Genomic DNA, 26,732 nt, shown 5'->3' with positions numbered 1-26,732 from the left:
TTTAACCAATTCTTGGTTCAATTCAGACCTCGTAAATCTTACATACCTAATTACGTGAAACAGAACTGCGCAATCGATTTTGGAAATTTACCAAGTTTTTTTTGTAACGACTAAAATTTCTCAATTCCCAGTCGGATACGTCCCAACCCAAACCTGTTCACGGGTGCCACACTTTTTCCAGCCAGTTCACAAACGGTCTTTGAAGGAAAGTTTCCCGCCATTTCACTTTAAGGAGTGGAAGGTCAAATATCCGCCCCCCCCCCCCCCGTTCTCTCCCCCACATTTTCTACACTCATTGGAGGCCCCAGCCTACGCCGCTTTACCCGCAAGGCAAGCAGCGGGACGAGACGGGCAGGAGAGAAAACCATGATCCTGAGGACCGAGTACAAAGGCGACAGACCAAGACACTCGAAAAGTACTCAGCGACTGCGGAAAACCAGGAGGGCGCAAAAGACCGCGACGAGAAAGAAACCAAGAGGGTTGAGCGCGGGCCCGCAGCCGGCGGCCGGAGGAGGGGCACTGCCGTTGCGAGGAGGAGGGGGCGGAGGGCGGGTTCGCCCCCCTCGACTCCGGATTGGTCGCGCCCAGAGAGTCGAGTGACGTCAGCCGGGGAGAACGCCTGATTTGTGTGATGGGCGCGGGCAGGCGGAGGAAGCTCAGTGCGCAGGCGCAGCTTGTCGACTCCTCTCGCCCCAGCGCTCCGGCCCAGCTCTCGCGGACAAGTCCCGACATCCCGCGCCCCCTCTCCGGGACCGCCCCCTCCTCCCTCTCGGCGTCGTCGAAGATAAACAATAGTTGGCCGGCGAGCGGCGAGTCTGTCTCCCGCCGCCGGATTCGGCGGGCTGCGTGGGACCGGCGGGATCCCGGCCAGCCGGCCATGGCGGGGCTGTACTCGCTGGGAGTGAGCGTCTTCTCCGACCAGGGCGGGAGGAAGTACATGGAGGACGTTACTCAGATCGTGGTGGAGCCCGAGCCGACGGCTGAAGAAAAGCCGTCGCCACGGCGGGCGCTCTCGCAGCCGTCGCCTGCGCGGCGGTCCCCGGCCTCTTTTCCCGGCAGCGAAGTGTCGGGGAAAGGCCCAGCGGCTGCAGCCCGAGACGCTTGCGACCCTTCCCCGGACGCCGGGGCCTCACCGGCGCCCGGCCGCTGCTGCCGCCGCCGTTCCTCTGTGGCCTTCTTCGCCGTGTGCGACGGGCACGGCGGGCGGGAGGCGGCACAGTTTGCCCGAGAGCACTTATGGGGTTTCATCAAGAAGCAGAAGGGTTTCACCTCGTCCGAGCCCGCGAAGGTTTGCGCTGCCATCCGCAAAGGCTTCCTCGCCTGTCACCTCGCCATGTGGAAGAAACTGGGTAAGTTCCCTGGCTTGTTTGGCGCCCGTCTCTTTTCAGGCAGTTGAGGGCTTTTGTAGCATCTGCACCGCGTGGGCCCCCGGCTCCGGAGTGCTATCAGAGAGCAAAGTGGTGGGAATGAAGACTCTTCTCGGGCTCGTAGCGCTTTTCACGGTGGAGTCCGGGCACACAAAAGTGGCCTTGCCAAAGATAGTATTGCTGTCTCCCTGAAACCGCTGCTCGCTTCATTTCCACCCTTCAAAGATCAGGGGGAAGCAGTCCTCTCCCTTCGCTAATTCACTTTGGTGGCAGCCAGAGAAAAAGTGTTTGAAACCCAGCGCCAGATTTTGATCAAAAGATAAATCGAAGAGACGTTCCTATGTGGGTCAGGCGAAGAAAGCGGGAAATTGCAAAAAATGTACCGTTTCCTTACAATCTGTCATAATTTTGCCCTTGATGAACTTGTTCCTCTCGGTTGCCTCCTATCGGTGGTGTCAGTACTCTAAAGTGTAATCTAATTTAGAAGGGCTGAACTATAATCATGATCCGGCAGTTTTAAAGTCTTGAAAGGAATTCTGTTGTGCTCATGTTTTAGGAAAACATGAAAAGGAAAAAGAACATGCTGTTACCTCTTAAACTGGCCCCTGCTAGGGGTGTGCAGTTAGTTAACTTGTTAGGACTTTTTGTTTGGTAGTTGCCTTAGCTAAGTTCTTTCAGATTTCACCAGTTCTTAATTAAAAGCACTTTTATACGATGTAATACCTGTCAGAGTAACAAAAGCTAAGGAGTTACTGTTTACTAAAAGAAAATAGACACCTTAATTTCTAAAAATTCGGTACAGTAGTTTCATCTAAGTTTTAATGTTTTGTAAGGCAGCCTGTATTTCTGTACACAGCACGTATCATTACACAGAATTTTAGTTGCTTATCTTTCGCTGTGAATAAATGGCATGCAATTGTTAGAGAAAATAAATGATGCCCTTCTGTTATTAAAAACAACCTTTGTTTATGATAACATAATAAAGTTGCTTTATTTTCAGCAGAGGGACAGAGGGATAGAGAAAAGAGTGTTACAGATTTGTAAAACAATTTTAGAAAGGTATTATTATAGAGTTGTAGACTCGCTAGTTTCAAAGTCTGTTTTCCATTTGCTTGGCTTTCTACCAAGAAATATTTGATTGACTTAAAGACCAACCACTAGGCCTTTTGAAGGAGGTTCCCATCCAATCCCAGGGGCCCCTATTACAGATTTATTTATTTATTTCGTGGGCAGTAGAGCTGAAAACACTGTAGTATATTCTAGAAATATATCATCGTTGACTGCAGAGGAACTGAACACTGAACAGAAAGACAACAAAACAAGATAGAGGGAGATTAGACACAAAGAACTATTTAGAGTCCTGTTTATTTTCAGTACACTTTGAGCTATGCAAATTTGCCATATGTTTGAACTTTGTAAGAATTAAAAAACCTTTAAGATTTGACCTTGGCTCCTTGAACTTTTTCTTTTTTTTCCTCACTACTGAGGACTGAACCCAGAAGTGCTCTACCACTGAGCTACATCTCCAGCCCTTTTTAGTTTTTACTTGAGACAGGGTAAAAAGGGCTGGGGATTGAATGCAGGGCGTCTCATATGGTGAACACAAGCTCTACTACTGAGCTAAGCTACCCCCAGCCCCTTGAATATTTTTTAAGAAAGCAGGGGCCATGGTATTAAATGTGAGTGTGTGTGTGTGTATTTTTTTTTTTTTTTAACTTACACATACTTTTTTGTCAAGCTGTCAATGAATCGTTTGGAGCCTTGTACTCCAGACACATGGTTTGCTTTGTACAATGTCTAAACATCAGACACCATCCTTAAAACTTGAATAAAAGAGGAATATTCTGAGTATATGAGAGTCTTGACATAGGAAGTGCCAACATTTTTTTTAAGTTCACAAATTTTCAGCTCATTTTCTTCTCCTTTTTTTTGCGGGGGGAGGTGGGTGTTGTACTAGGTATTGAACTCCGTGCCACTGAGTTACATTCCCAGCCTTTTCTTTTTTGTTTTGAGACAGGGAACAGAATTTTGCTGAGTTACTGAGGCCGGCCTCAGTCTCTGAAGTAGCATGTATCTATATTACATCTGACTGTATATTTTTTTTAGTGCCAGGGATCGAAACAAGGGGCATTTAGCCACACTCCAGCCTTTATAATTTTTTATTTTGAGACAGGATCTCGTTAAGTTGCTTAGGGCCTCATTAAATTGCGGAGGCTGGTCTTGAACTTGGAGTTTTCCTGCTTCAGCCTCCCGAATCCCTGGGATTACAGTTGTGTACCACTGCACCCAGCTACTATAATCTTAAATTATTAAGGACCCCAAATAACTTTTATTTTTGTGGGCAACATTTAATATTTCCCATATGAGACATTTTAAAAATGTTCTATTTTAAAGCAATATACACTATATATAAATGTGTATTTTTTCATGAAAAAAATCACTTTATTTCAAAATAAGTAACATTAGAAGAATGGCATTGTTTTTTATTTTGCAGTCTCTCTTAATGTTCAGTCTAATACAAGACAGCTGAATGCTCATATCTGTTTCTGCCCTCAGTCTCTTGTACTGTTTGAAGTATATAAACAAAAAAGTAACTTCACATATAGATGTGGGATGATACAGGGATATTTTTGGTACCAAAATGGTGGGTGTTTTTTTTTGTGTGTGTGTGGGGGGGGTACTGGGAATTGAATTCAGGGGCACTTAACCACATCCCCAGCCCTGTTTTATATGTTTAGATACAGGTTCTCACTGATTTGCTTAGTGCTTTGCTGTTGCTGAAGCTGACTTTGAACTCTCCATCCTCCTCCCTCAGCCTCCTGAGCCACTAGGATTACAGGCTTGTGCCACTGCTCCTGGTCAAAGTGGTAGTTTCTTAAATGTTTGTCAAATGGGAATCTGAAATCTCATTACTGAATTTTGCATATTCTTGCATTAAGATCTATTGGTCTTCCACTTTGAATAAATATTTTATCCATGTGTGATTTTGTAACATATTAGTCATTTGGAAAATAATGGTGCACTGAGTTAGAAATATCTTCTAGATATTGATGCATTTCATTATATAATAAATTGAAAAAATCACATTTGTTTATATCACTGATGTCTTCAGAAAAGTCTTTATTGAGAAGCTATCCAGTTAACTGGTGGAGATGTATATTCCCGAATTGAGTTTTTCAGGCAACAATTAGAAATTTATTACTGGCAGTAGGTACTGTCAGTTTGTCTTGAGGCAAAAAGCTCACTTGGTTTGTTTTGAAGAAACATATACCAAACAACTAAGTCTTATTAACACACTTTGTTATTCTTTCAGGTAAAAATGATGGTCCATTGTTAGGGGCTGGAAATGTTGCTCAGTGGTAGAGTTGGCTTGGCATGTGGGAGGGTGTGGGTTCAATCCCCAGCATTTAAAAGAAAAAAAAAAAAAAGCATGGTTAGTTCATTTCATGATCACAAATGCTTTTCCTCTCGACAGCCTGTTATCTAACAGATGCCTTTTATTGCACTCCCATTTTTTGTCATATTGAATATTAAAAACATGTATTCGTGGGTTGAATTTCTTTTGTGGGGGGTGTTGATTTTATGATTCTGGGGATTGAATCCAAAGATACTGTATTACTGAGCTACATCCCCAGCCCTTTTTTTTTTTTTTTTTTTGCGGTACTGGGGATCAAACTCAGGGCCTTGTGCTTTCGAGGCAAGCACTCTACCAGCTGAGCTATCTCCCTAGCCCCTTTTTTCTTTTTTATTTTGAGACAGTCTTGCTAAATACCTAAGGCTGGCCTCCAAAATTTGCCATTCTCCTGTGTCAGTCTCCAGAGTTGCTGGGATTATAGGCTTTTACTGTGGCACCTGGCATGGGTTGACATTTAATAAAATTAAGTTTTAGCCAGGTGCAGTGGTGCATTCCTGTAATCCTTGTGACTTGGGAAGCTGAGGCAGGAAAATCGCATGTTTACAGTCCACTTCACACACAGACCCTACCTCAAAATAAAAACTGGGGATGTGGCTCAGTGATAGAAGCACCTGTTCAATCCCCAGTATCAGAAAACAAAGAAAATTGTGTCATTGACATCTTTTATTTTTATTTTTTTGATGTGGGGTCCAGCTGTGTTTCCTAGGCTGGTGTCAAACTTGGTGATCTTCCTCCCTCAGCCTCCTGGGTAGCTTGGATTATAGGATTGTACCATCATATCCAGCTTTATCAGGGACTTCTTAAGTGAAAATGGCTTGCTTTTTTTTTTTTTTTTTTTTACTCTAGGTGGACAGCAATGAAAAATATAATGACTACTAGCTCATTTTGGTGCCACTGCCTGAACTCCTGCCAAGGCACTAGCAGTATTATCAACCATTGCTTATGTACCATCACTGTGAATGTCTATACAATGAACAGGGCAAACGAACTGTGAGATGCCAATATGCTATAGTGTCTGCCTCTTAGCTAAATCTGCAAAAAAAAAAAAAAAAGAAAAAGAAAAAACACACACACACACAAACAAAAACAAACAAACAAAAACCACCCAAAACTACGAAAATAGTTTTGGGCTTAAGGAATCCCTGTGAGGGGCTGGGGAGATAGCTCAGTCGGCAGAGTGCTTGCCTTGCAAGCACAAGGCCCTGGGTTCCATCCCCAGCACCGCAAAAAAAAAAAAAAAAAAAAAAGAATCCCTGTGAAAATCACAAGGACTACTGTGAGATGCCAATATGCTATAGTGTCTGCCTCTTAGCTAAATCTGGAGGTCCTTAGGGACAAAGATAATTGCCTTATTCATCTTTAGTTATTTTGCCTCAGTGCTGGTAGTGAAACCAAGGGCCTCTGACATGCTAGGCCAGTGCTCTACCACTGAGCTAAACCTGTAGCCCCTAAAATAATGGTTTTTCTTAGCCTCTTTTCTTTTTTTAAATTCATTTAGCCCCTTTTCTTGATGGTTTTAAGAGAATGGTGAACAAAGTGGTTTGTGGCTGTGTGTGATAGTTTTATCAAGAGAACTAAAAGAAAGTGAGGCATGAGCTGGGCAGTGACTGAGGCTTGTAATCCCAGTGGAGTGGGAGACTGAGGCAGGAGGATGGAGAGTTCAAAGCTAACTTCAGCAACAGCAAGGCGCTAAGCAACTCAGTGAGACCCTGTCTTTAAATAAAATGCAAAATAGGGCTGGGGTTGTGGCTCCAGTGGTCGAGTGTCCCCGAGTTCAATCCCTGGTGCCAAAAAAGAAAGAAAGAAAGAAGGAAAGAGAGGCATGATGATGCACACTTGTAATCCCAGCTACCCCGAAGGCTGAGGTAGGCAGATTGCATGTTTAAGGCCACCATCAGCAACTTAAGTGAGGCCCTAAGCAATTTAGTGAGACCCTGTCTCAAAATAAAAAATGAAAAGGGTGAGGGATGTAGGTCAGTGGTAAAGCACCCTCGGATTCTATACCCTGTATCACCCCCAACTGCTCCTGTGCGCGCACACACCCAAAATACGTTACCTGAATGTATTGTATTCATCCTTCATCCTTCCACTCCCCATGAGATGCAGCTGCTGCCTCACATTCAGTGTTTATCATTCTCATTTCTTCATAATATTATTATGTTGCTGTGTATTTCTAAAGAATGTTTAGTACCTTTTGCATATTTTTTATAACTTTTTAAAATGACACCTTACTGTATGTCAAATCTAGTGCCTTACATATGCAAGGCAAGTGCTGTACCACTGAGCTCTAAAGGAAGTTCTTATGTATTTCAGGTACTAATTCTTAGTTATAGAGGTTGCAGATACCAATTTTAGTCTATTTATTTTGTGATGTTTATTAATCAATAAAAGATCTTACATTTAATATAGTTTTATTGATCATTTTCTTCAAATTTCATACTTTTTGAGTTCTTTTGAAGAAAATTTTCTTTACTTTTTACTTAAAGAAAAAAATTTTTGATACTGGGAATTCAACCAGAATCAAAATACACAAGGGCCTTGTTTTGTTATATTTTGAAATGGGGTCTCCCTGAATTGCCCTGACTTGTCTTGAACTTGTGATATTTCTGCCTCAGCCTCCTGAGTAACTGGTATCCCAGGCATGTTCTACCATGCCCAGCTTCTTTCTGTACTTCAAAGTTACAAAGATATTTCTGTGTTCTCTTCTAAAAGGTATGTAGTTTTGCTTTTTACAATTAAGTCCTCTTATTTTAGCTGGGAGTGCTGGCACATGCCTGTAATCCCAGCAAGTTTGGAGAGCTGGGGGTATAGTTCAGTGGTAGAGTGCTTACCTAGCATGTGTAAGGCCATGGGTTCAAACCCCAGCTCCAGAAGAAAAAAAAAAAGTCTTAATCATTTTTGTTTTTGTTACCTATATATGTGTGTGCTGTCTAATATTGTAGCCCTGACTGCATGTGGCTATTTAATTTTTAAGAAAGAAAGCTTTATTGAGGTATACCTGACATACAATACATGGTACATTTTAAAGTGTACCATTTGGTGGGTTTTGATATGTGCTTGTGTGTGAGTGTGTGTGTGTGCACCTTCCATACCAACATGATAAGGTAATAAATATCCTTCAGTACTGAAAGTTTTCTTTTGCTTGTTTATAATCACAGTTGACTCTCCGTAATCACAGGTTATGTATCCTTAGATTCAGCCAAGCAGGGATCAAAAATATTTGAGGGAAAAATGCAGCATGTGTACTCAACATGTACAGACTTCTTGTCATTATTCCTAAACAATACAGTATAAACACTATTTCCATAGTGTTTACATTGTGTTAATTATTGTAGGCTGTCTAGAGAGGAATTAAGGTATGAAAGGATGTGCACAGGTTATATGCTTCTTCACATATGCAACTAGAGCATTTGTAGATTTTGGCATCCTTGGGGTCCTGGAACCATTCCTCCTCAGATACCAAGGGATGACTGTACTCTTCCCCATGCTCTCCAGCTTACATTCCTAGGCAACCACTGCTCTGCTTTCTGTCCTGAAGATTTTTTGCTTTTTTTTTTGTTGTTGTCATTGTTTGGTGCTGGGTATTAAACCCAGGTCACTTAACCACACCCCCAGAACTTTTTTGAATTTTATTTAGAGACATAGGGCCTTACTAAGTCGCTGAGGCTGGCTTTGAAGTTGGGATCTTCCTGCCTCAGCCTACTGAACTGCTGGGAACTTTTCTAGAATTTTATTATATGAAATCTTACAGGATATATTTTTTTTGTCTTTCTTCTTTGATTCAACATAATTTTGGAGGCGGGGTACCGGGCATTGAACTCAGGGGAACTTGACCACTCATCCCCAGTCTAATTTTGTGTTTTATTTAGGGACAGGGTCTCACTGAGTTGCTTAATGCCTCTGGTTCAGTTGCTTAGGGCCTTGCTAAATTGCTGAGACTGTCTTTGAACTTGTGATCCTCCTGCCTCAGCCTCCCAAGCCACTGGGATTACAGGTGTGTATACCACACCTAGCTCAGCATAATTATTTTGAGATCACTTTACTGTAGATATCATTAGTTCATTCCTTTTTATTGCTGAGAACTACACTTTCTTTATCTGTTCACCTTGTGATGAGCATTTGGGTTGTCTGCAGTTTTGTCTATTAAATTAAGCTGATATAAAGCCATTTTTTTAAATAGTAGAATGACCACTAATAGGAAAGAATGATAAAATTAGAAAATAATATTTGGTAACCATTATAGTTATTAGTTCAGCCAAAAAATGTCATATAATGCTAAAACTAGTGGATAAAATTCGAGGGAAAGAATTATATTTCCTAGACGTGCTGTAACAAATTATCAAAGATTGGGTGACATGGAAGAACAAGAATTTATTCTTTCATGGTTCTGCAAGCCAAAAGTCAAAAATCAAGGTGTCATCAGGCTTGTTTTCTTTTTGGAGGCTCTGAGGGAGAATCTGTTCTATGCCTCTTAGCTTCCATGATTTTTGACAATCCTTGCCATTTTTTTGGCTTCCATCTTTATATTGCCTTCTCCCTTTCTCTAAGGACACTTGTCTTCGGAATTAGTGCCTGCCTACTCTAATCCAGGATAATCTTTTTAAAGATTCTTGACTATTTACATCTGCAAAGGCCTTTTTCCAAATAAGGTCACATTCATAGGTTTTTGGTGGATATATCTTTTCATTTGGGGTTGAGGAATACCATTTGGCCTAATAAAATGAAATTTACAGTGTCTCAGTTTATCTTGCCACAGAGCACTTTATTAAAAAAGATAAAGACTGTAGTGGAGAAACTTGGTAGACCTCATCTTAAGTATTTAAAATAGCAGTAGACTTAATGGAACAAGTTGAAATTTTATACTGCCTCCAGTGAGTTAATATTAATACTTTCATGGTATTTACACCCAAAATGTTTAATAACCTGAAAACAAGCATGAAGAAATATAAAATAAACCCAAGTTGAAAGACATTCATGAAATGGCTGACCTGGTATTTCTTAAGAGCATCAAGGGAACCTGAGGAATTGCTCCAGGTATGAGATATAATAAGAAAATATAACAAGAGATTATGGGTTTTATCTTTTGTTATATATAGAGCATATTATTAGGAAAATTGATGAAATTTAAATGAGGCCTGCTGACTAGATGTTTATGTGGTATCAGTGTTAACTTCCTCATTTTGATGGTTGTTATGGTTTGAGAAAGTCCCCCAAATTCATGTGTTGGAAATTTAATTCCTTAATTCGGCAGCATTGGGGAGTGAGGCCTAGTGGCAGGTCTTTGGTTATGGGGATAAAGCCCTCAGAAGTTCATTAATGCTTTTCTCTAGAGAATGAGTTAGCTATGGTGGGAGTTTTGCCCCTTTTCTCTTTTCCCTCTACCCCCAGTGGCCCTTCTATTTTCTGCCATGAATTGAGGGAGTACAAAGCCCCACCAAGCCTATAGGATATGGCCACCTAATTTGAGACTTTCCTGTTCTTCATAAATTACCTAGTCTTAGGTATTCTGTTATACCAATAGAAAATTGTTTAAGACTGGTTGATTATTAAGAAGAATCCCCTTGTTATTTAGGAATTAGGTACTATAAATATTTGGGAGTGATAGGACATCTTTATTCAGTATTGGTTCAGGAAAAGAAAGTTCTTTGAATTATTGGGGAAAAAAAGAAAAAAAGAAAGTTGAAGAACTAGGTAACAGGAAGATCAGAATCCTGGGTACCTCTAGGAATCTAGGCAGCAGTGTCATTAGGAACTTTTTGGTGGATTCATACCAGATAAGAGAGGTGATGTTTGGTTGTAAAGAAAATCAGAAATAGCAGCTTTGTTTGTAATCACCACTTGATTATAATAATCCAGTTATTTTCCAAAAAAAAATTTCAGTTTTGCAATGACCAAACTATAGAATGGAATATATAGGATCACCACCACTGCCATTTTCATGTAAAACATAAAATCAAGTTAAGTAATATATTTATCATCTCATATAGTTACCAGAAAAGGTGATGAGAACACTTAAGAGCTGTTCAGCAAATTTCAAGTATACTGTTATATAGTTGCTATGCTATGTGTCAGATCTTGAGAATTTATTCATCTTATAAATGAAAGTTTGTATCCTTTCACCATCTCTACTTCTTCTAGTCCCTAACCCTTGATAACCATCCGTCTACTCTCTACTTCTATAAGTTTGACTTTTTTAGATTCTGTTTATAAGTGAGGTCATATAGTATTTGTTTTTCTGTTTCTGGTTTATTTCATATATTATATATCCTCCAGGTGTGTCTTTATCGTTGGAAATGGCAGGCTTTACTGCTCCTTTCTTTGACTGAATGATATTCTATTGTTTATGGAGATTGAATAGTATTTTTTATCTGAAATACTTGGGACCAGAAGTGTTTTGAATTTTTTTCAGATTGTGGTATACATAATGAAATAACTTGGGGATGGGATCCGAGTCTAAACACAAAATTTATTTATGTTAATATGTACCTTATACACAAAGCCTGAAGATGATTTTATACAATATTTATTTATTTATTTAGGGTGCTGAGAACTGAATCCAGGGCCTTGTGCATGCTAAGCAGGTCCTCCTGCTAAGGTACACCCCCAACTGTGCCTGCATTTTTGTATATATCCTATCACATGGGTCAGGTGTGAAATTTTCCATATGTGACAGCCTGTTGGTGCTCAAAAAGCATTTTGGATTCCATATTTTTGGATTGGGGATTTACAGCTGGTTTACATCACTTTTCCTTTATCCATTTGCCAAATACATAGGTTGATTCCATATCTTAACTATTGTGAATAATAATATTGTGAATATAGAACATGGAAGTACAGATCTTCTTTAAGGTACTGATTTTATTTCCTATTGGTATATGTCCAGAAATGGGATTTTAAGTCATATGGTATTTCTATTTTTAATTTAATTTTTATTTTAACCCTCTATTCTTTTTTTCTTTAATGGTTGTACCAGTTTACCTTCCCAACCAACACTTTTTACTTCCTGTAGGAAGTATCAAAAAGGTGTAGAGCGATAACTCATTGTGGTTTTGATTTGAGTTTCCCTTACTAATGATGTTGAGCATCAATTTATTTATTTGTTGGCCATTTGTATGTCTTTGGAAAACGAATTCATTTACCCATTCTCCTATCCCCATGTACTGGGGATTGAAGCTGGGGCTTTGCACATGCTAAGCAAGTGCTTTACTACTGAACTACATCCTCAGTCCTATTTTATTTTATGTATCTACTTTTTTTTTTATTTAAAAAATCATGTTTATTTTATGACAGGATCTTACTAAGGTGCCCAGGCTTGCCTTGAACTTGAGATCCTTCTGCCTTAGCTTCCTGTGTACCTAGGATTACAGGCATCTGCCATATCACTAGACTCCTTTTCCCTTTTTTGTTTTGTTTTGTTAACAGGGGTGGAACCCAAGGGCACTTAACCACTGAGCAACACCCCAAGCTTTTTTTTTTTTTTTTTTCTTTTTTTTTGTATTTTTATTATTAGAGATAGGATTTAATTGAGTTGCTTAGGGCCTTGCTAAATTGCTGAGACTGGGTTTGAATTTGTGATCCTCCTGCCTCAGCCTCTTGAGCTGCTGGGACTACAGGTGTCCTGACTCTTTTTCCCATTTTTACATTGGCTTTTTTTCTTTCTTTGTTTTTGTTTTCTCAATTGAGTTGTATGAGTTTCTGTATATTTTGAGTATTATTTCTTTATCAGATACATGCTTTGCCAATGTTTTTCTGTTTTGTAGGTTGCTTAGATATTAGGTATCACTTAAAAGCTTTATGTGTGTGTGTAAATAATCAATTATCAGATATTTTATATAGGAATAAATGAGTTAACACATGAAAACCACTTACAGTGGCACCACACACAGTGTTAGAAATACTAATTCTTGCTGTTATATATTATTTTATAGAAACAAATCATACACCATGATCAAATGGAATTTATCCTCGGAATGCAAGACTGGTTCAACATATGTAAACCAATAATACGGCATATCACTTTAGAACAATAAACAAATCACATGATCACCTCAATAGATGTAGAAAAAGCATTTGACAAAATTTAACATTCTTTCATAATAAGTGTTTTTATCAAATTAGGTATGAAAGGAATGTACCTCAACATAACACAGGCCACATGATAAATCCAGTTAACATCAATTTTAACTTTTGAGTATATTTGGTGCACACCTGGAATTCCAGTGACATGGAGGCTGAGGCAGAGAGATTGCAAGTTCAAGGCCAGCCTCAGCAACTTAGCGAGGCTCTGTTTCAAAATAAAAAATAAAAAGGGCTGGGAATGTGGCTCAGTAGTGAAGTGCCCCTGGGTTCAGTCCCTGGTACCAAAAAAGGAAAAAAGTAAAACTGCAGATGGCATGATCGTATGTAGACTCCACAAAAAACACCTTACATATTCACTAAAGCTGCAGGAAACAAAATCAACAAATAAAAATACTTGCATTTCTAGGACTCTCGGGGTATAGACCAGTGGTATAGCACTTGCCTAGCATGCTGGAGGCCCTGGGTTACATCCCCAGCAACGTATACAAAAAAATAAGAAATTAATGAAACAAACTGAAGATGCAAATAAATGGAAAGATAACCCTATGTTGAAGAATTGCAAGAACATTAGTACCCAAAGTGTTCTACAGACTCAGTGGAATCCATATCAAAATTCCATTGGCATTTTCCATAAAAAATAGAAAAAAAACCCTTAAAATTCATATGGAACCATAGAAGGCCCTAAATAGCCAAAACAATCTTAAGAAAGAATAAGACTAGAAGCATCGCACTTCCAAATTTGAACTATATTACAGACTTATTAATCAAAACCTTATGATACTGATATAAACCAATGGAACAGAATAGAAAGTCCAGAAATAAACCCATGCATATATCATTAACTAATCTTTGACAAGAGTTCCAAATGAGGAACAGATAGTCTCCTTAATAAATAGCATTTGAGAAACTAGATATCCACATGAAAAATAATGAAATTGTCTTATATAATACACAAAAACATAATGTACATGTGTGTATGTGTATAAACAAATTTCTAGTTTGTTCAATATTAGCTGTTCTGGTTTCCCTGAGCAATTGTAAATGTCACTATTTCATGTAGTCTATGTAGTTACCTTCTGTAAGTGACAGTACATTCTGTAGGATAATTTCAGTCAAGTTACTTCATGGTTCAGAAGGTTTATTTTCAGAGTATATAACATTGAAAAAGAAAGAAAGTCAGACATGGTCGTGTACACCTGCAATCCCATATACTTGGGAGACCGGAAGATTTCAAATTTGAGACTAGTCTGGGCAACTTAGTAAGCTTTGTCTCAAAATAAAATAAAAATGGCTAGGGGTATAGCAGTTATAATATTAATCCACCAACCTCTTTACCACATATTCTTATTTTCAGCATTTAAAAACTTTTCTGGGACTCACTGACAGGGGAAAAAAGTTTGTTCCTTTTTTTACTGACTATTCTTGCCTGTATTTGATTACAAGACTGCATTCTGTTTTATTCCTTAACATAATATAGGTTTGTTTAAATTTACAGGAATCACTTGTATTTGCTTATGACCTTTCCCTATATCTTACAACTACTGTGGATTTTTTCTTACATTCTGTCCTTAGCAGGATTTTGGTGTAGAGAATATGTGTGTTTGGACTCATTCTGCCATCATAAACTACAAGTTGTCATTCAGTATTACAAAATATTTCAGAGTTGAGAATGTCAGACAGTATAGGTTTGAAATTACATATATGGGACTTTTGCTACTCAATGTTTGACTGATCTCAAGCAAGTGTTCTGACCAAAGTATTGGTTTCTGCATCTGCAAGATGGAAAGAATGAGAATAATTTTATGTCTCATAGGTTTGTTACAAGTATTACTTGAGATAATACATGTAAATCTTTTAGTACAGAACCTCTTACGTAGTGAATGAAGAATAAATGTTACTTGAGAGGTTTTGAATATTCAAAATAATTATTTCAAAAATAAATCAAGGGACTGGGGTTGTGGCACAGTGGTAGAGCATTTGCCTCACATGTGTGAGGCTCTGGGTTCAATTCTCAGCACCATATAAAAATGAATGAATAAAATAAAAGTCTGTCAACATCTAAGAATAAATAAATAAATAAAATGTTTAAAAAAATAAATCAAGGAGTTTTTTTTTTTTTGGGGGGGGGGACCTTTCAAGATTAATAAACAGATGCTAAGTGACTGGCTTAATGGTATCAAAACTGTTACCAGAGCTGTGGCATAGCTTAGTGGTAGAGCATTTGCCTAGCATGTACAAAACTCTGGCTTAGTCTCCAACATTATAAAAAACAAAACTTAATATATCCTCTTCTCTTAATGTAGTTAGGACTAAGAATTAAATGGAAATAGTAAGTCTATTTTATAATGTATTTATTCTAGGCTTGATTTGACTTTTAATTGTAGTTACATTGTTTATAAAATTTTTTAATCAGTCTATCAATTAGCTTTCAAAATACTTTTCTTACATTTTTTCTTATGCTAATTCAAATGTTAACGTGCTAATTCACTATATGTTGCCATTTATATTCTGACAATATATTCATGTTTATACCCAGAAGAATAATTTTTTTTTTCCCCCTTATTACAGCAGAATGGCCAAAGACTATGACAGGTCTTCCTAGCACATCAGGGACAACTGCCAGTGTGGTCATCATACGGGGCATGAAGATGTATGTAGCTCATGTAGGTGATTCTGGGGTGGTCCTTGGAATTCAGGATGACCCGAAGGATGATTTTATCAGAGCTGTGGAGGTGACACAAGACCATAAGCCGGAACTTCCCAAGGAAAGAGAACGAATTGAAGGACTTGGTGGCAGGTAATTATTCTGCTGTTTTGGTTTTTCTCTCTTGGTTTTGTTTACCTGTTTCTCCCTTTCAATGAAGTCAGTTACTTAGAATTTTAGGTTATTTTTTAGATTGCCTCATGCAAAATTCCATGTGAACTCATTTATCTTATTATTTGGAATTGACTTTTTTGTTTGTAATAATGACTCCAAAATGGAAACATTTCAGTAGGCCTTAAGTAACAATACATACAAGGATTTATTGGAAATCTTTCACTTAAATGTTGATCAGCATGACTCTCAGAATCTGGACAAAAAGAACAGTTAATCTACTACGTGTGATGTGTCAAATATTGTTTCCAAATTTGTCTTTTGTTGATGTTCCTGGGGATTTTTAAAAAAAAAATTAATCTCTTCTGTTGGTGCCTTTTGGTTTTGTACCTTACATACAGTGAGATAAAACAAGTTTTTAGTGAAAGAAATGGCATTGTTTTAAATTTTTTTGCAGTGTTTGGCTTAATAGGTGACAGAGTCTCTTATCTTCTATATTCATCCTGTCATGGTATGTTATTTTGTTTGCAATACCTGAAGTACTTTACATAGATATACAGTTTGAAAGGGGAGGTGTCTTTTAATATCTTCTCTGTATATTCTTTGATATTATTCCAAAATTCATTAAGTGGTAGTTTTTTTTACCATTTTTTAAATTGGTGCATTATATTAGTACAAAATGGTGAGATTTGTTACATATCTATATATGTGCACAATATCACAATATAATTTGACCAATATCATTCTCCAGTATTTCCCCTTTCCTTTCCATTCTCCCTCTCCCCGAGTCCCTTTCCTCTACTGATCTCCCTTCCATTTGTTTGTTTGGTGTTTTTCTTTTTTTTTTTTTGTACCAGGGAATTAAACCTAGGGGTGCTCAATCCCTGAGCTCAATCTCTAGCTCTTGTTATTTTTTATTTTGAGATAGGGTCTTACCAAGTTGCTTAGAGCCTAACTAAGTTGCTGAGGCTGGCTTTCAACATGTGATCCTCCTGCCTCGGCTTCCTGAGCTGCTGGGATTATAGGCATGTACCACCATGCCTGACTGGGAGATTTTTTTCTATATTAGACACTTTCTTTCTGGTAGACTCCAGAACAGATTAAAATTTTTATTACCAAGGTTGATGTGTACTTTTCGTTACTGTGTATAGAATCCAGAGTGCTTTACCACTGAGCTGTATCCCTAGCCTCCTGAGCCATTGGATTACAGGTGTGCATCACCTCACCCAGCTCCTTTTCTAAATTTTGTTTTGGGACAAGGTCTTGCTAAGTTGACCAGGCTGACCTCAAACTTGTGATCCTCCTGCCTCAGCCTCCCAAGTTGCTGGGATTACAGGCATGCTGTGTGTGGTTGGCCTAGAATGACCCTTTAATGAACTTTATATGGGTAGAGAAGACTTTGAATAGACTATCACTTTCTTCTTCTTCTTCTTCTTTTTTTTTTGATTTGAGGGATAGAACCCAGCAGGAGTACTTGACCCAGGAGCTACATCCGCAGCCATTTTTTGAGTTTTGAGACTAGATTTTGCTAAGTTGCTTATGTCCTTATTTAGTTGCTGAGGCTGGCCTTGAACTTGGAATCTTCCTGCCTCAGCCTTCTGTACCACTGGAATTACAGGTGTGTGCCACCTGACCCGGCTGAATTTCTTCTTATAAGCCCAGACCTCAGGTTCCTTAAATGTATGGAGTTTGACTTGTCTTGGGACCAGGAAAGTATAATCATGGGTCATTATAAGACTAATTCCTGTAGCACACAAAACTTAACCTAGACGGAACCATATGGCCTTGTTTCCTCACAATTGCACTGTCATTTGGGGAACTAGAAAATGACTTCTGGATATCTTAAGAGTCTTTTTTTTTTCTTTAAATAAGAAATGCTTGTAATTGAGGTAAATAAAGCTCAAGAAGCTAGATGGTCTCATCTGTGATGTCCTTAAGGGTCATTTCTAAAGACAGTGTATCCTTGAAGCTGTCATGCTGGCATACTTTATCAGTGAACCAATGTTTAGGCTCTAGTTTATTTAATCCTATGAGTGTGAAGGTCAGTCTAATATCTGAGACCTTTGCTGGTATTTATGAAAAGTGGACTTTGCATTTATAAATAGATTTCCTGAAATATTTGGGTTCTGCAATATTTAGGCCTGATTCTTTCTTGTTAATTTTTTGAAAAAACATTTTTGGCTGTTTTTACTTTTCAACTTAAGTTTTTAACATTACATTTTCTTTTATTTTAATTACATTTTTAAAGAGTTTTTGTTTTTTGCTTTATCACTAAAATACCATCTGGACTGTTGGAGAAATGCTCTTTGCCATTTGGGAGCAGGTGTCTTGTAAAAATTGAGCCATTGTATGATAAGTTATTTCCTTACTTCCCTCTATCCCAACCTAGCCAATTGGCCAGTGCTCTGTTTTTCTGCCTTCTGTTACTGCTCAGTCAGCTCTCTGCATGTCAGGCTGTTCCTTTTTATGTGCCTTTTAATCATACAGGAAATGTAATAAAAGCAGCATCTTTTCTAACATTGCTTTTTTTTTGATACTGGATTTAAAATTTTTATGTTTAATCAGTACCATTATAGGGACCATAATATCTTTGAGTATTTAGTATCAAGAGAGCTTCTAGTAAATACTTATATTGGAAGCAGCTACTAAATAATTTAAGTATTAAGACTTACCTTTTAGAAAACAGGTTTAGGAAGGAACTATAGGACTTTATGATGATACGAAGGCCGAGTATCGACATCCCTTCTCAGTGTAATTCTGTAGAGTCTTGATTCATGTTTCATAGAGTCTTGTGAATGACCAGTTCACTTAACTCTGCAGTTTCTTTTCTGAGGATCAGCACTGAAGAAAGAATAATAACAAAATGATTTTCCTTGATATTGTAACTTTTTATAGTTATATGTTGCTTTCAGAACTGAGAATTAAATTAGTTCTCAAAAAGGATGGTAAATGAGTGACTTTTTTGGAATTTCTATTCTATGTTAACATTTATCACATTTTGTGGATATTCTGTACTTATTTCAGTCCTTTATTGCAATGTCTGAAATTATTGCCAGGAGCCACATGTGACAATTTATATTTAAATTAATAAAAATTAAATTTACAAAATCATTTCCTCATTTACCTTAGTCCTATTTGCAGTGTTCTCTAGCCACATGTGCCTACTGTATTATTGTGCAAAATGAACATTGCCATCATTGTAGGAAGATTGATGAGATAGTACTGCTTATCTCCTGGCCTGCTCCTTTATTTATTTATTTGTATTTATTTTATAGTGCTAGGGATTAGTTTGAGGGCCTCAGGCAGGTTAGGCAAGTGCTCTACCATTGAGATACATCCTTAGCCCTGTTCTGTTGTGTTTCTCCCATCCCAAATACTCAGAACTCTATAATCCTTTCTTTTTAATTTCTTCATGTCACCATATAGCCCTCCACTTATAGAATCAATCTTTTTTCTTTCTTTTCTTTTTTTCTTTCTTTCTTTCTTTCTTTTTCTTTTCTTTTCTTTTCTTTTCTTTTCTTTTCTTTTCTTTTCTTTTCTTTTCCTTCCTTCCTTCCTTCCTTCCTTCTTTCCTTTCTTTTTTGTGTACTGAGATTGAAACTGTAGCTTTACCACTGAGCTACATCCCCTGCCATTTTTTAAAAAACTTTAATTAATTATTTTATTTTGTGTGGAGCTGAGAATTGACTCCAGTTCCTCACACGTTAGGCAAGCGCTCTACCACTGAGCCACAACCCCAGCTCCCCGCCATTTTTATTTTTTATTTTGAGACATGGTCTCACTAAGTTTCGAAGGGCCTTGCTAGGTTGCTGAGGCTGACTTGATCTTCTCAAGTTGCTGAATTACAGGTGTGTGCCACCGTACCTGGCTAGAAACTCTTTTTTTTTTTTTTTTTATCTCCCCAATTATTTGAATCATTAAGTCATCTTGTATTTTTCTTTGACATGATAGCTACAAATTTTTCTTCACATTATTTCTTTTTTTGTTATTTTTTTTAGTTGATCTTGTTTATGTTTTCATTCTTTTCCTTTTGTTTTTCTTTGTATCATTTTTCTTATATCTTATTCATTTTTTCACTTCTGTTCCACATTATTTCCATTTGGTTTTGTCTGGTTTATTTCAGTCACTTACAAATTTTCCTCATGTCGTCTTATCCTATTTTGTTTTTCATCTCTGAAGAGCAGTTTTGGCTTATGTATCTTTGTATCTGAAACAGATTAATCATTGTTTTATGATAATATAATCTTATTTTATTAGTTATATGACATGTTGAGCTATCTTAGTTGTTTTTTAATCATTTAGAGAATTCATGTGAACTTTGTTTTTTAGTGTCATGAACAAGTCTGGGGTAAACCGTGTAGTTTGGAAAAGACCTCGGCTCACTCACAATGGACCTGTTAGAAGGAGCACAGTTATTGACCAGATTCCCTTTTTGGCAGTAGCAAGAGCACTTGGTAAGTGGGTCTTACTTTTGATGAAATCATGTTAGATTTTAATAATATATGATGGTAAAATAGAAGAGGACATAGAGCTAAACTCTTAGTTGGGAGATTATGAGGATAGAGATTCTATGATATTAATGATTTAAAAGTCTAATTGAGGGGCTGGGGTTGTGACTTAGTGGTAGAGCGCTTGCCCAGCATGTGTGAAACACTGGGTTTGATTCTCAGCACCACATATAAATAAATGAATAATATAAAGGTCTGTCAATATCTAAAACATATTAAAAAAAAATAAAACCTAAGTGAAGGAGAGGTGAAGGTATATATTTCAGTGCCATTTGTTCTTTAGTCATGAGTCATAAAGTCTTGCTGCTTCATCTATACTTAGAGACATACATGTATACCTAGGCTTAATGTTATCCTTAAAACTATTTTAAAATATTCTTTTCTACTTCAGCCCTTAGTATTTCTAAGAGTGTTCAAGGCTCTTTTTTTCTTTAGCTAGCAAAATAAATTGTCCATGACAAAATAAAAATAGTTTTTGTCTGGTCTACTTGACTTTGGAAGGAAGGCTAGAGCCTTATTGCTATTTTAATATCTTACATTGTCTCTGCTAGATGGGGGTATTTTTTCTAAAGGAAATATCTCTAAGAAAACACCAAATTGTTCTTTTTCTTCTTTTTTCTTCCAATAGATAATTGAGTACCAACTTGGTGCTAGGCATTATGATAGGCTTTGAAGACATAATGCAGATATACTTTCTGTCCATGCAATTAAGAAGATAGGCAATAAGAAATTAAGCTTATAAGTGAAGTAATTACAGATTAGGAAATATCATGAAAGAAATAAACAGGGTGATATGACAAAGAATAATTTAGAAGGGAAAAACTATTTTAGCCAGTGCAATATGGGTGCTACTTTTAGGAAGTCTTGTTTTAGTTGAGATTTGAAGGACAAAGAATGAGCTAGTCTTGTGAAGAACCTGTGGAAGAATATTTCAGGCAAGGATCCTGAAATGGGAAATAGCTTGCCATGTATTAGGAATTGTCAAAAGACTGAAGTTGGTGAAGTGGACATGGCCATTTCATAGTAGAAACTTCCATTCTGATTTAATTGCAGTGGGAAGCATTGTAGGATAAAAGCTAAGGAATAACATCTGTTTTGCCTTTTATTTATTTATTTTGTTGTTTTGGTACTGAGGATTGAACTCAGGGGCACTCAATCATTGAGCCACATCCTTCGCCCTATGTTGTATTTTATTTAGGGACAGTGTCTCACTGTTGCTGAGGCTAGCTTTGAACTCTCGATCCTACAGTCTCAGCCTCCTGAGACACTGGGATTACCTGATTTGCCTTATAAAATGATCATTGTACTTACTATATATAATCTCTTACTGATCTTTGATGATCAAATGCATGTAGTCCTATTCTTCATGGAGTCTATAACCTAATGGGGGAAATAATAATAAACAATAATAAAAATAATAATAATAATAATAATAATAATAACCTAATGGGGGGAATAGATAATAAACAAATGAGAAAATCTTTCCAAAAGGTGTCATCCTTAAAGGAATTAAACAAGTGATGTGCCAGTAATTGATGGGAGGGATAGTGGATAACAGGAGAGAGCTACTTTAGAAAGGATGATTAAGGAACATTTGTTAAGGAGGTGATATTTAAGTAAGATCTGAAGGAGGGAAAGGGGCAAAGGAAAACAGCAGAGTCATCTCTTGCCAGGGCCGGCCTGTAGATGTCTAGTGGACATTTGGATTGAAAAAAGTGTACCCAGGGTACAATCTTGCTTCCTTTCAAATAATACTATGGTTTCCTTTTGGGAAATTATATCTCTTGTGCTATGTGAAGTCTTAGTTTAAATACTCCAGTTCAGTGTCTTTTAATAAAATATAGAAGAGGAGGAGCATATGATTCCATGTAGGCTGAACAGATTCTCTATTCTAGACTATCAAATCTAATAAGAAAAAAATATTTTTAAGAAATTGTAAGCCAGGTATAGTGGCACATGTCTATAATCCCAGTGATTCAGGAGGCTGAAGCATGAGGATCTCAAGTTTGAGATCAGCCTTAGCAAATTAGCAAGAAATGTGTCTCAAAATAAAACAATTTTAAAAGGACTGGGAATATAGTTCAGTGGTAGAGCACCTCTGGGTTCAACGTCCAGTACTGCAAAAAATAAAAATAAAAGTTTAAAAAATTGGGTGTGGTGGTGCATGCCTGTAATTCTAGCTACTTGGGAGACTGAGGCAGAAGGATTACTTGGGCCCACAAGCTTGAGGCCAGTCTTGACAACATATTGTGTCTTCCGTCGAAGAAATAGACAGAGCAAGGAAGAACTGGGGAGTTGGAGAGAGAGAAGGTGGGAAAAAAACAAAAAAAGAAATAAATGCTTTTGGGTGTAGCTCAGCAATTTGCCTAGTATACATGAAGCCCTGGGTTTGATCCCAAGTACCACACACACAGAGGAAGAGAAAAATAGGAGAGAAAGTATACCATATTGGTAAAGAGGTGGACGTTAGAGCCAAAATGCCTATTTTTTATTCTTAGTACTATTATTTATTGTGCAGACTTGGGCAGATTACTTAGATTTTGTGACATAGCTTTTTTCATTTAATTGGGACCTAATAATTTGGTACTGTCTTCTGTCTATTTTGCATTGCTGTAACAGAAGACCAGGTACTTTATAATGAACAGAAGTTCATGGCTCACAGTTTTGGAGTTTGGCAAGTCTGGTATCAAGATGCTGGCATCTGTGAGGACCTTGATGCCTCATCACATGGAGGAAGCAAGAAGGTGAGAGAGAGAGAGAGAGGGAGAGAGACAGGGCAAGAGAGGGAAAGCTCACCTTTTTAGAGGCACCAATCTTACAAGTGAGGGTGGAGCTCTCATGGCCTAATTGCCTTAAAGGTCCTGCCTCTTCATATAGTGATAGGGCAGTTAAATTTCAAAATTAGTTTTGTAGGGGACACATTCAAACTATAGCAGATATTTGTCTCATACTGTTGTGATTATTGGGTGGAAGTAATACATGTAAAATGTTGAGAATTGTGCTTGGCACCTAGTAAGTACTCTATAAATGTTAGTTGTTATTACTATTGTTATTTATTGAACTGGGTCAGTGAAACGATCCAGTTTGTTTTTGAGGATCATTTTAGACTATTGTATGAGTAAGATTGTAGGGAGATCAAATTGGAGGCAGAAATATCATTTAGAAACCACTTGTAATACTCTAGGTGCTTTACGTATTTTATAGATTTTTTTGCAGAACTAGAAGGCTAAGTTACTGAGGTCATTCATAGTATAAGCAAGTAATACTATTAATCTTCCAGTTGTTAGCAAGGAAAAAGAAGGGGAGAAGATGATAATTAGCTGCTGCTTACATTTCAGGTTAGAAGGTAAGTTTGGTTGACTACCACCATTTGTATCATCAGTGAGCATTGAAAATGGGGGCATGACTGGGCATGGTGGCACATGCCTCTAATCCCAGGAACTCAGGAGTCTGAGGCCAGTCTAGGAATTTAGTGAGATGCTGTGTCAAAATGAAAATGAAAAAAAAAAAAAAAAAAAAGGACTAGGAATGTAGCTCAGTGGTAAAGCACCCCTGGGTTCAATCCCCAGTACTGGAAACAAACAAACAAAACAACAGCAAAAAATAGGGGGCATGAGAGGCAAAGAATTGATATTACTTAAATACCAGAGGGGCTGGGTGCAGAGCACACTCCTGTAATCCCAGTGACTTGGGAGGCTGAGGCAGGAGAATCTCAAGTTTGAGGCTAGACTCAGCAATTTAGCAAGGCCCTAAACAGCTTAGTGAGAATTGATCTCAGAAATAAAAATAAAAAGGAGTGGGGATGTATTTCAGTGGTAAGTTGCCCCTGGGTTCAATCCCCAGTACCAAATAAACAAACAGCAGAAGGTTTTTTTTTTTTCCCCCCATTTTATTGTTTTTCAGGATTGAACCTAGTGCCTTGTGCATGCTAGGAAGGTGCTTTACCACCAAGCTACCTCCCCAGCCCTTTTAATTCTCTTTTGAGATAGGGCCTCACCAAGTTGCTGAGGCTGGCCTTGAACTTGAGATCCTCCTTCATTAACCTCCCAGTAGCTGGTATTACAGCCATGTGCCATCACATGTGGCTGAGGTTTTTTGTTTGTTTGTTTTTAAACAGGGAACTCATTGAACTGAGGCCAGGATCTTACTCTAGGTAAGGTGAATCAAAGTAGATGGGTCAAGTTATTTTGTCTACATGAGTGTGTGTGTCAAGCTTTTCAAGTAAATTTTGAAACCCATAAGTTATTGTATAGAAGAAGAAAATTGAGAGGGACTGGTATAGAGGTAGCAGGAAAATCAGCTGTTTTTTTCTGGTTCAGATATTCGTACACAGTCCAGTGATACTCTAGAGTAATTCAGACAAGTAATTCAATCCTTGTTTGAATATCATCAGTAATCTTTACTTAACAAAACACAAACTTACATTACTGAACTGATATAATTGTTATTTTATTATGAGTTAAAAGTTTGCCTCTGGACTGGGGTTGTGGCTCAATGGTAGAGCGCTTGCCTCACGTTTGTGGGGCACTGGGTTTGATCCTCAGCACCATGTAAATAAATAAAATAAAGGTATTGTGTCCATCTACAACTAAAAAAAAAAAAAAAGTTTGCTTCCCTGAATCTTTCAGATATCAGCCCTGGTTTTGTGTGCTAAAACAAAAACAGGGCAGTGTTCTTGTTTTGCCTGTTGCATGACAGTCTTTTACGTATACAAAACTGGTTAATGTGTTTCTCTAGTCTAGGTGAAAATGCTAATTTTAGATCCTTCATTATATAGTCACTAAAAGATGGGGATATGCTCTGCAAAATGTCCTTAGGCCAGGCATGGTGGTGTACACCTGTTGTTCCAGCAACTTGGGAAGCTGAGGTAGGAGGATCACAAGTTCAAAGCCAGCCTCAGCAACTAGGCAAGACCTTAAGCACCTTAGTGATACCCTGTCTCAAAATAAAAAATGCAAAGTGCTGGGGATGTGACTCAGTGGTTAAGTGCCCCTGGTTCAATTCCCAGTATATACACACACACAAAAAAAGTGTTATTAGGTGATTTTATTGTGGTACAAATGTCAGAGTGTATTTATATAAACCAAATGGTATAGGTCAATCACTTGATGTAGCGTCTTAATGGAATAGAGATACGATATAAACAAGGTGTATGAAGCTGTTGCTTGGTTAACACTGTCTTATGTCTAACTTTTTTTTTTTTTTTGTACTGAGAATTAAACCCTGTGGGACTCTACCATGGCACTACATCCCCAGTGCTTTTTATATTTTGTTTAGAGGCGAACTCTCAGTAAGTTGCTTAGGACCACACTAAATTACTGAGTCTGCCTTCAAACTTGTGATCCTGCTGCCTCAGCCTCCTGAGTTACGGGCATTGCGGGCGTACAATACCACACCTGGCTAGATTTGTGTTTTAAAGAAATGATTTTGTTGCATTTTGAGTATGGATAAAAGGAGGCAAAAGTTGTTGGGGAAATTCCATGCAAGTCACTCACAGATTGAGGGGGTACAAAAATTTTCTGGGTTATCTTGTGGACTGCTGGCTGCTAGGTGCCAAAGGAACATGCAAATGAGAGTTCTTTGGAATCTGGACCGGGCCTCCTCTCTTTTGGTGTCCCTCAGCGCCCTCTGTAGAGTAAAAAGGGGAAATGACCAGCTGGCAGTCAACAACCATGTCTGCCAATGTCTAAGTCTCCTTCCTTTAGGACCTATGGAAATGACATTCTCTGATTCTATTTTGGTGAGCAAACCTACACCAAACTTTTAGTTTACAGGCTCACTTCTGACCCTTAATAGTTATTTGATCTTAGATAAAGCCATGTAAGCTGGGTATGATGGAGCATGCTTGTAATCCCAACAATTTGGGAGGTTAAGGTAAGAGAATTGTAAGCTTGAAGGTCAGTCTCAACAACTTAGTGAGACTTAACCCTGTCTCAAAAAAAAAAAAGATTTTTTTTAAAAAGACTGGAAGTTCAATCCCCAGTACTGCAAAGAAAAAAAAAAAAAAGGTGGATGATGCAAGAATCATCAATAAATGCTAAATATGGCATATTTTGGTGAGGAACAAGTTTTGTGTGTGTGTGTGCTTATGATGCTGGGTGTCCAACAGCCTTGCCATGCTAGGTAAGTAGTCTTATCACTGAGCTACATCCATAACTTTGGGATAGGAGGAGTCTAATTAAAGGGTTAGTCTGTAATACAACTGACTTGAACTCTTTTTATCTGTCAGTTCTTTGAAGGACAAAAACAAGCAAAGAAAAAATCTAGGGAACTTTTTCTGTGTTAAAAACAACAGAATTTGACAACTAAATGTAATAAATGATTCTTAAATAAATCTTGCATATTAAAAATGCATTATTGGAACAACTGGGAAATTTAAACATGGATTTTATCTTATACAATATAGTGTCAATATTAAATTCCCGAGTATGGTTATGTAGAACATCCACATGTTTAGGAGATACATGCTGAAATATTAGTATTTAGAGGTAAAATATGAAGCCTAATCTCATGATTCAGCATATAATTCAAACCATCTTTATCCAGAG

At 37.8% G+C, this 26,732-nt stretch overlaps 1 protein-coding gene across 2 annotated transcripts in view; it reads left to right on the top strand.

Moving 5' to 3' along the window:
- The first annotated feature begins 204 nt into the window (after positions 1–204).
- The window catches only part of Ppm1d (protein phosphatase, Mg2+/Mn2+ dependent 1D), a 43,599-nt gene continuing 17,071 nt past the window's right edge, over positions 205–26,732 (top strand). The window contains exons 1-3 of one of the 2 annotated variants that reach the window (XM_047542942.1): positions 205–1,349; positions 15,433–15,658; positions 20,006–20,130. In XM_047542942.1, coding sequence (XP_047398898.1) covers positions 632–1,349; positions 15,433–15,658; positions 20,006–20,130 — 1,069 coding nt within the window. In that variant the 5' untranslated portion in view covers positions 205–631. Of the gene's footprint in view, positions 1,350–15,429; positions 15,659–20,005; positions 20,131–26,732 lie in introns of both variants that reach the window. The other variant, XM_047542941.1, reaches the window with a different exon arrangement.

The sequence above is a fragment of the Sciurus carolinensis genome, chromosome 3 (assembly GCF_902686445.1).
Source record: "Sciurus carolinensis chromosome 3, mSciCar1.2, whole genome shotgun sequence".
NCBI lineage: Eukaryota > Metazoa > Chordata > Mammalia > Rodentia > Sciuridae > Sciurus > Sciurus carolinensis.
The sequence above is the reverse complement of the archived record's forward strand: the minus strand, read 5'-3'. Positions and strand labels throughout refer to the sequence as shown.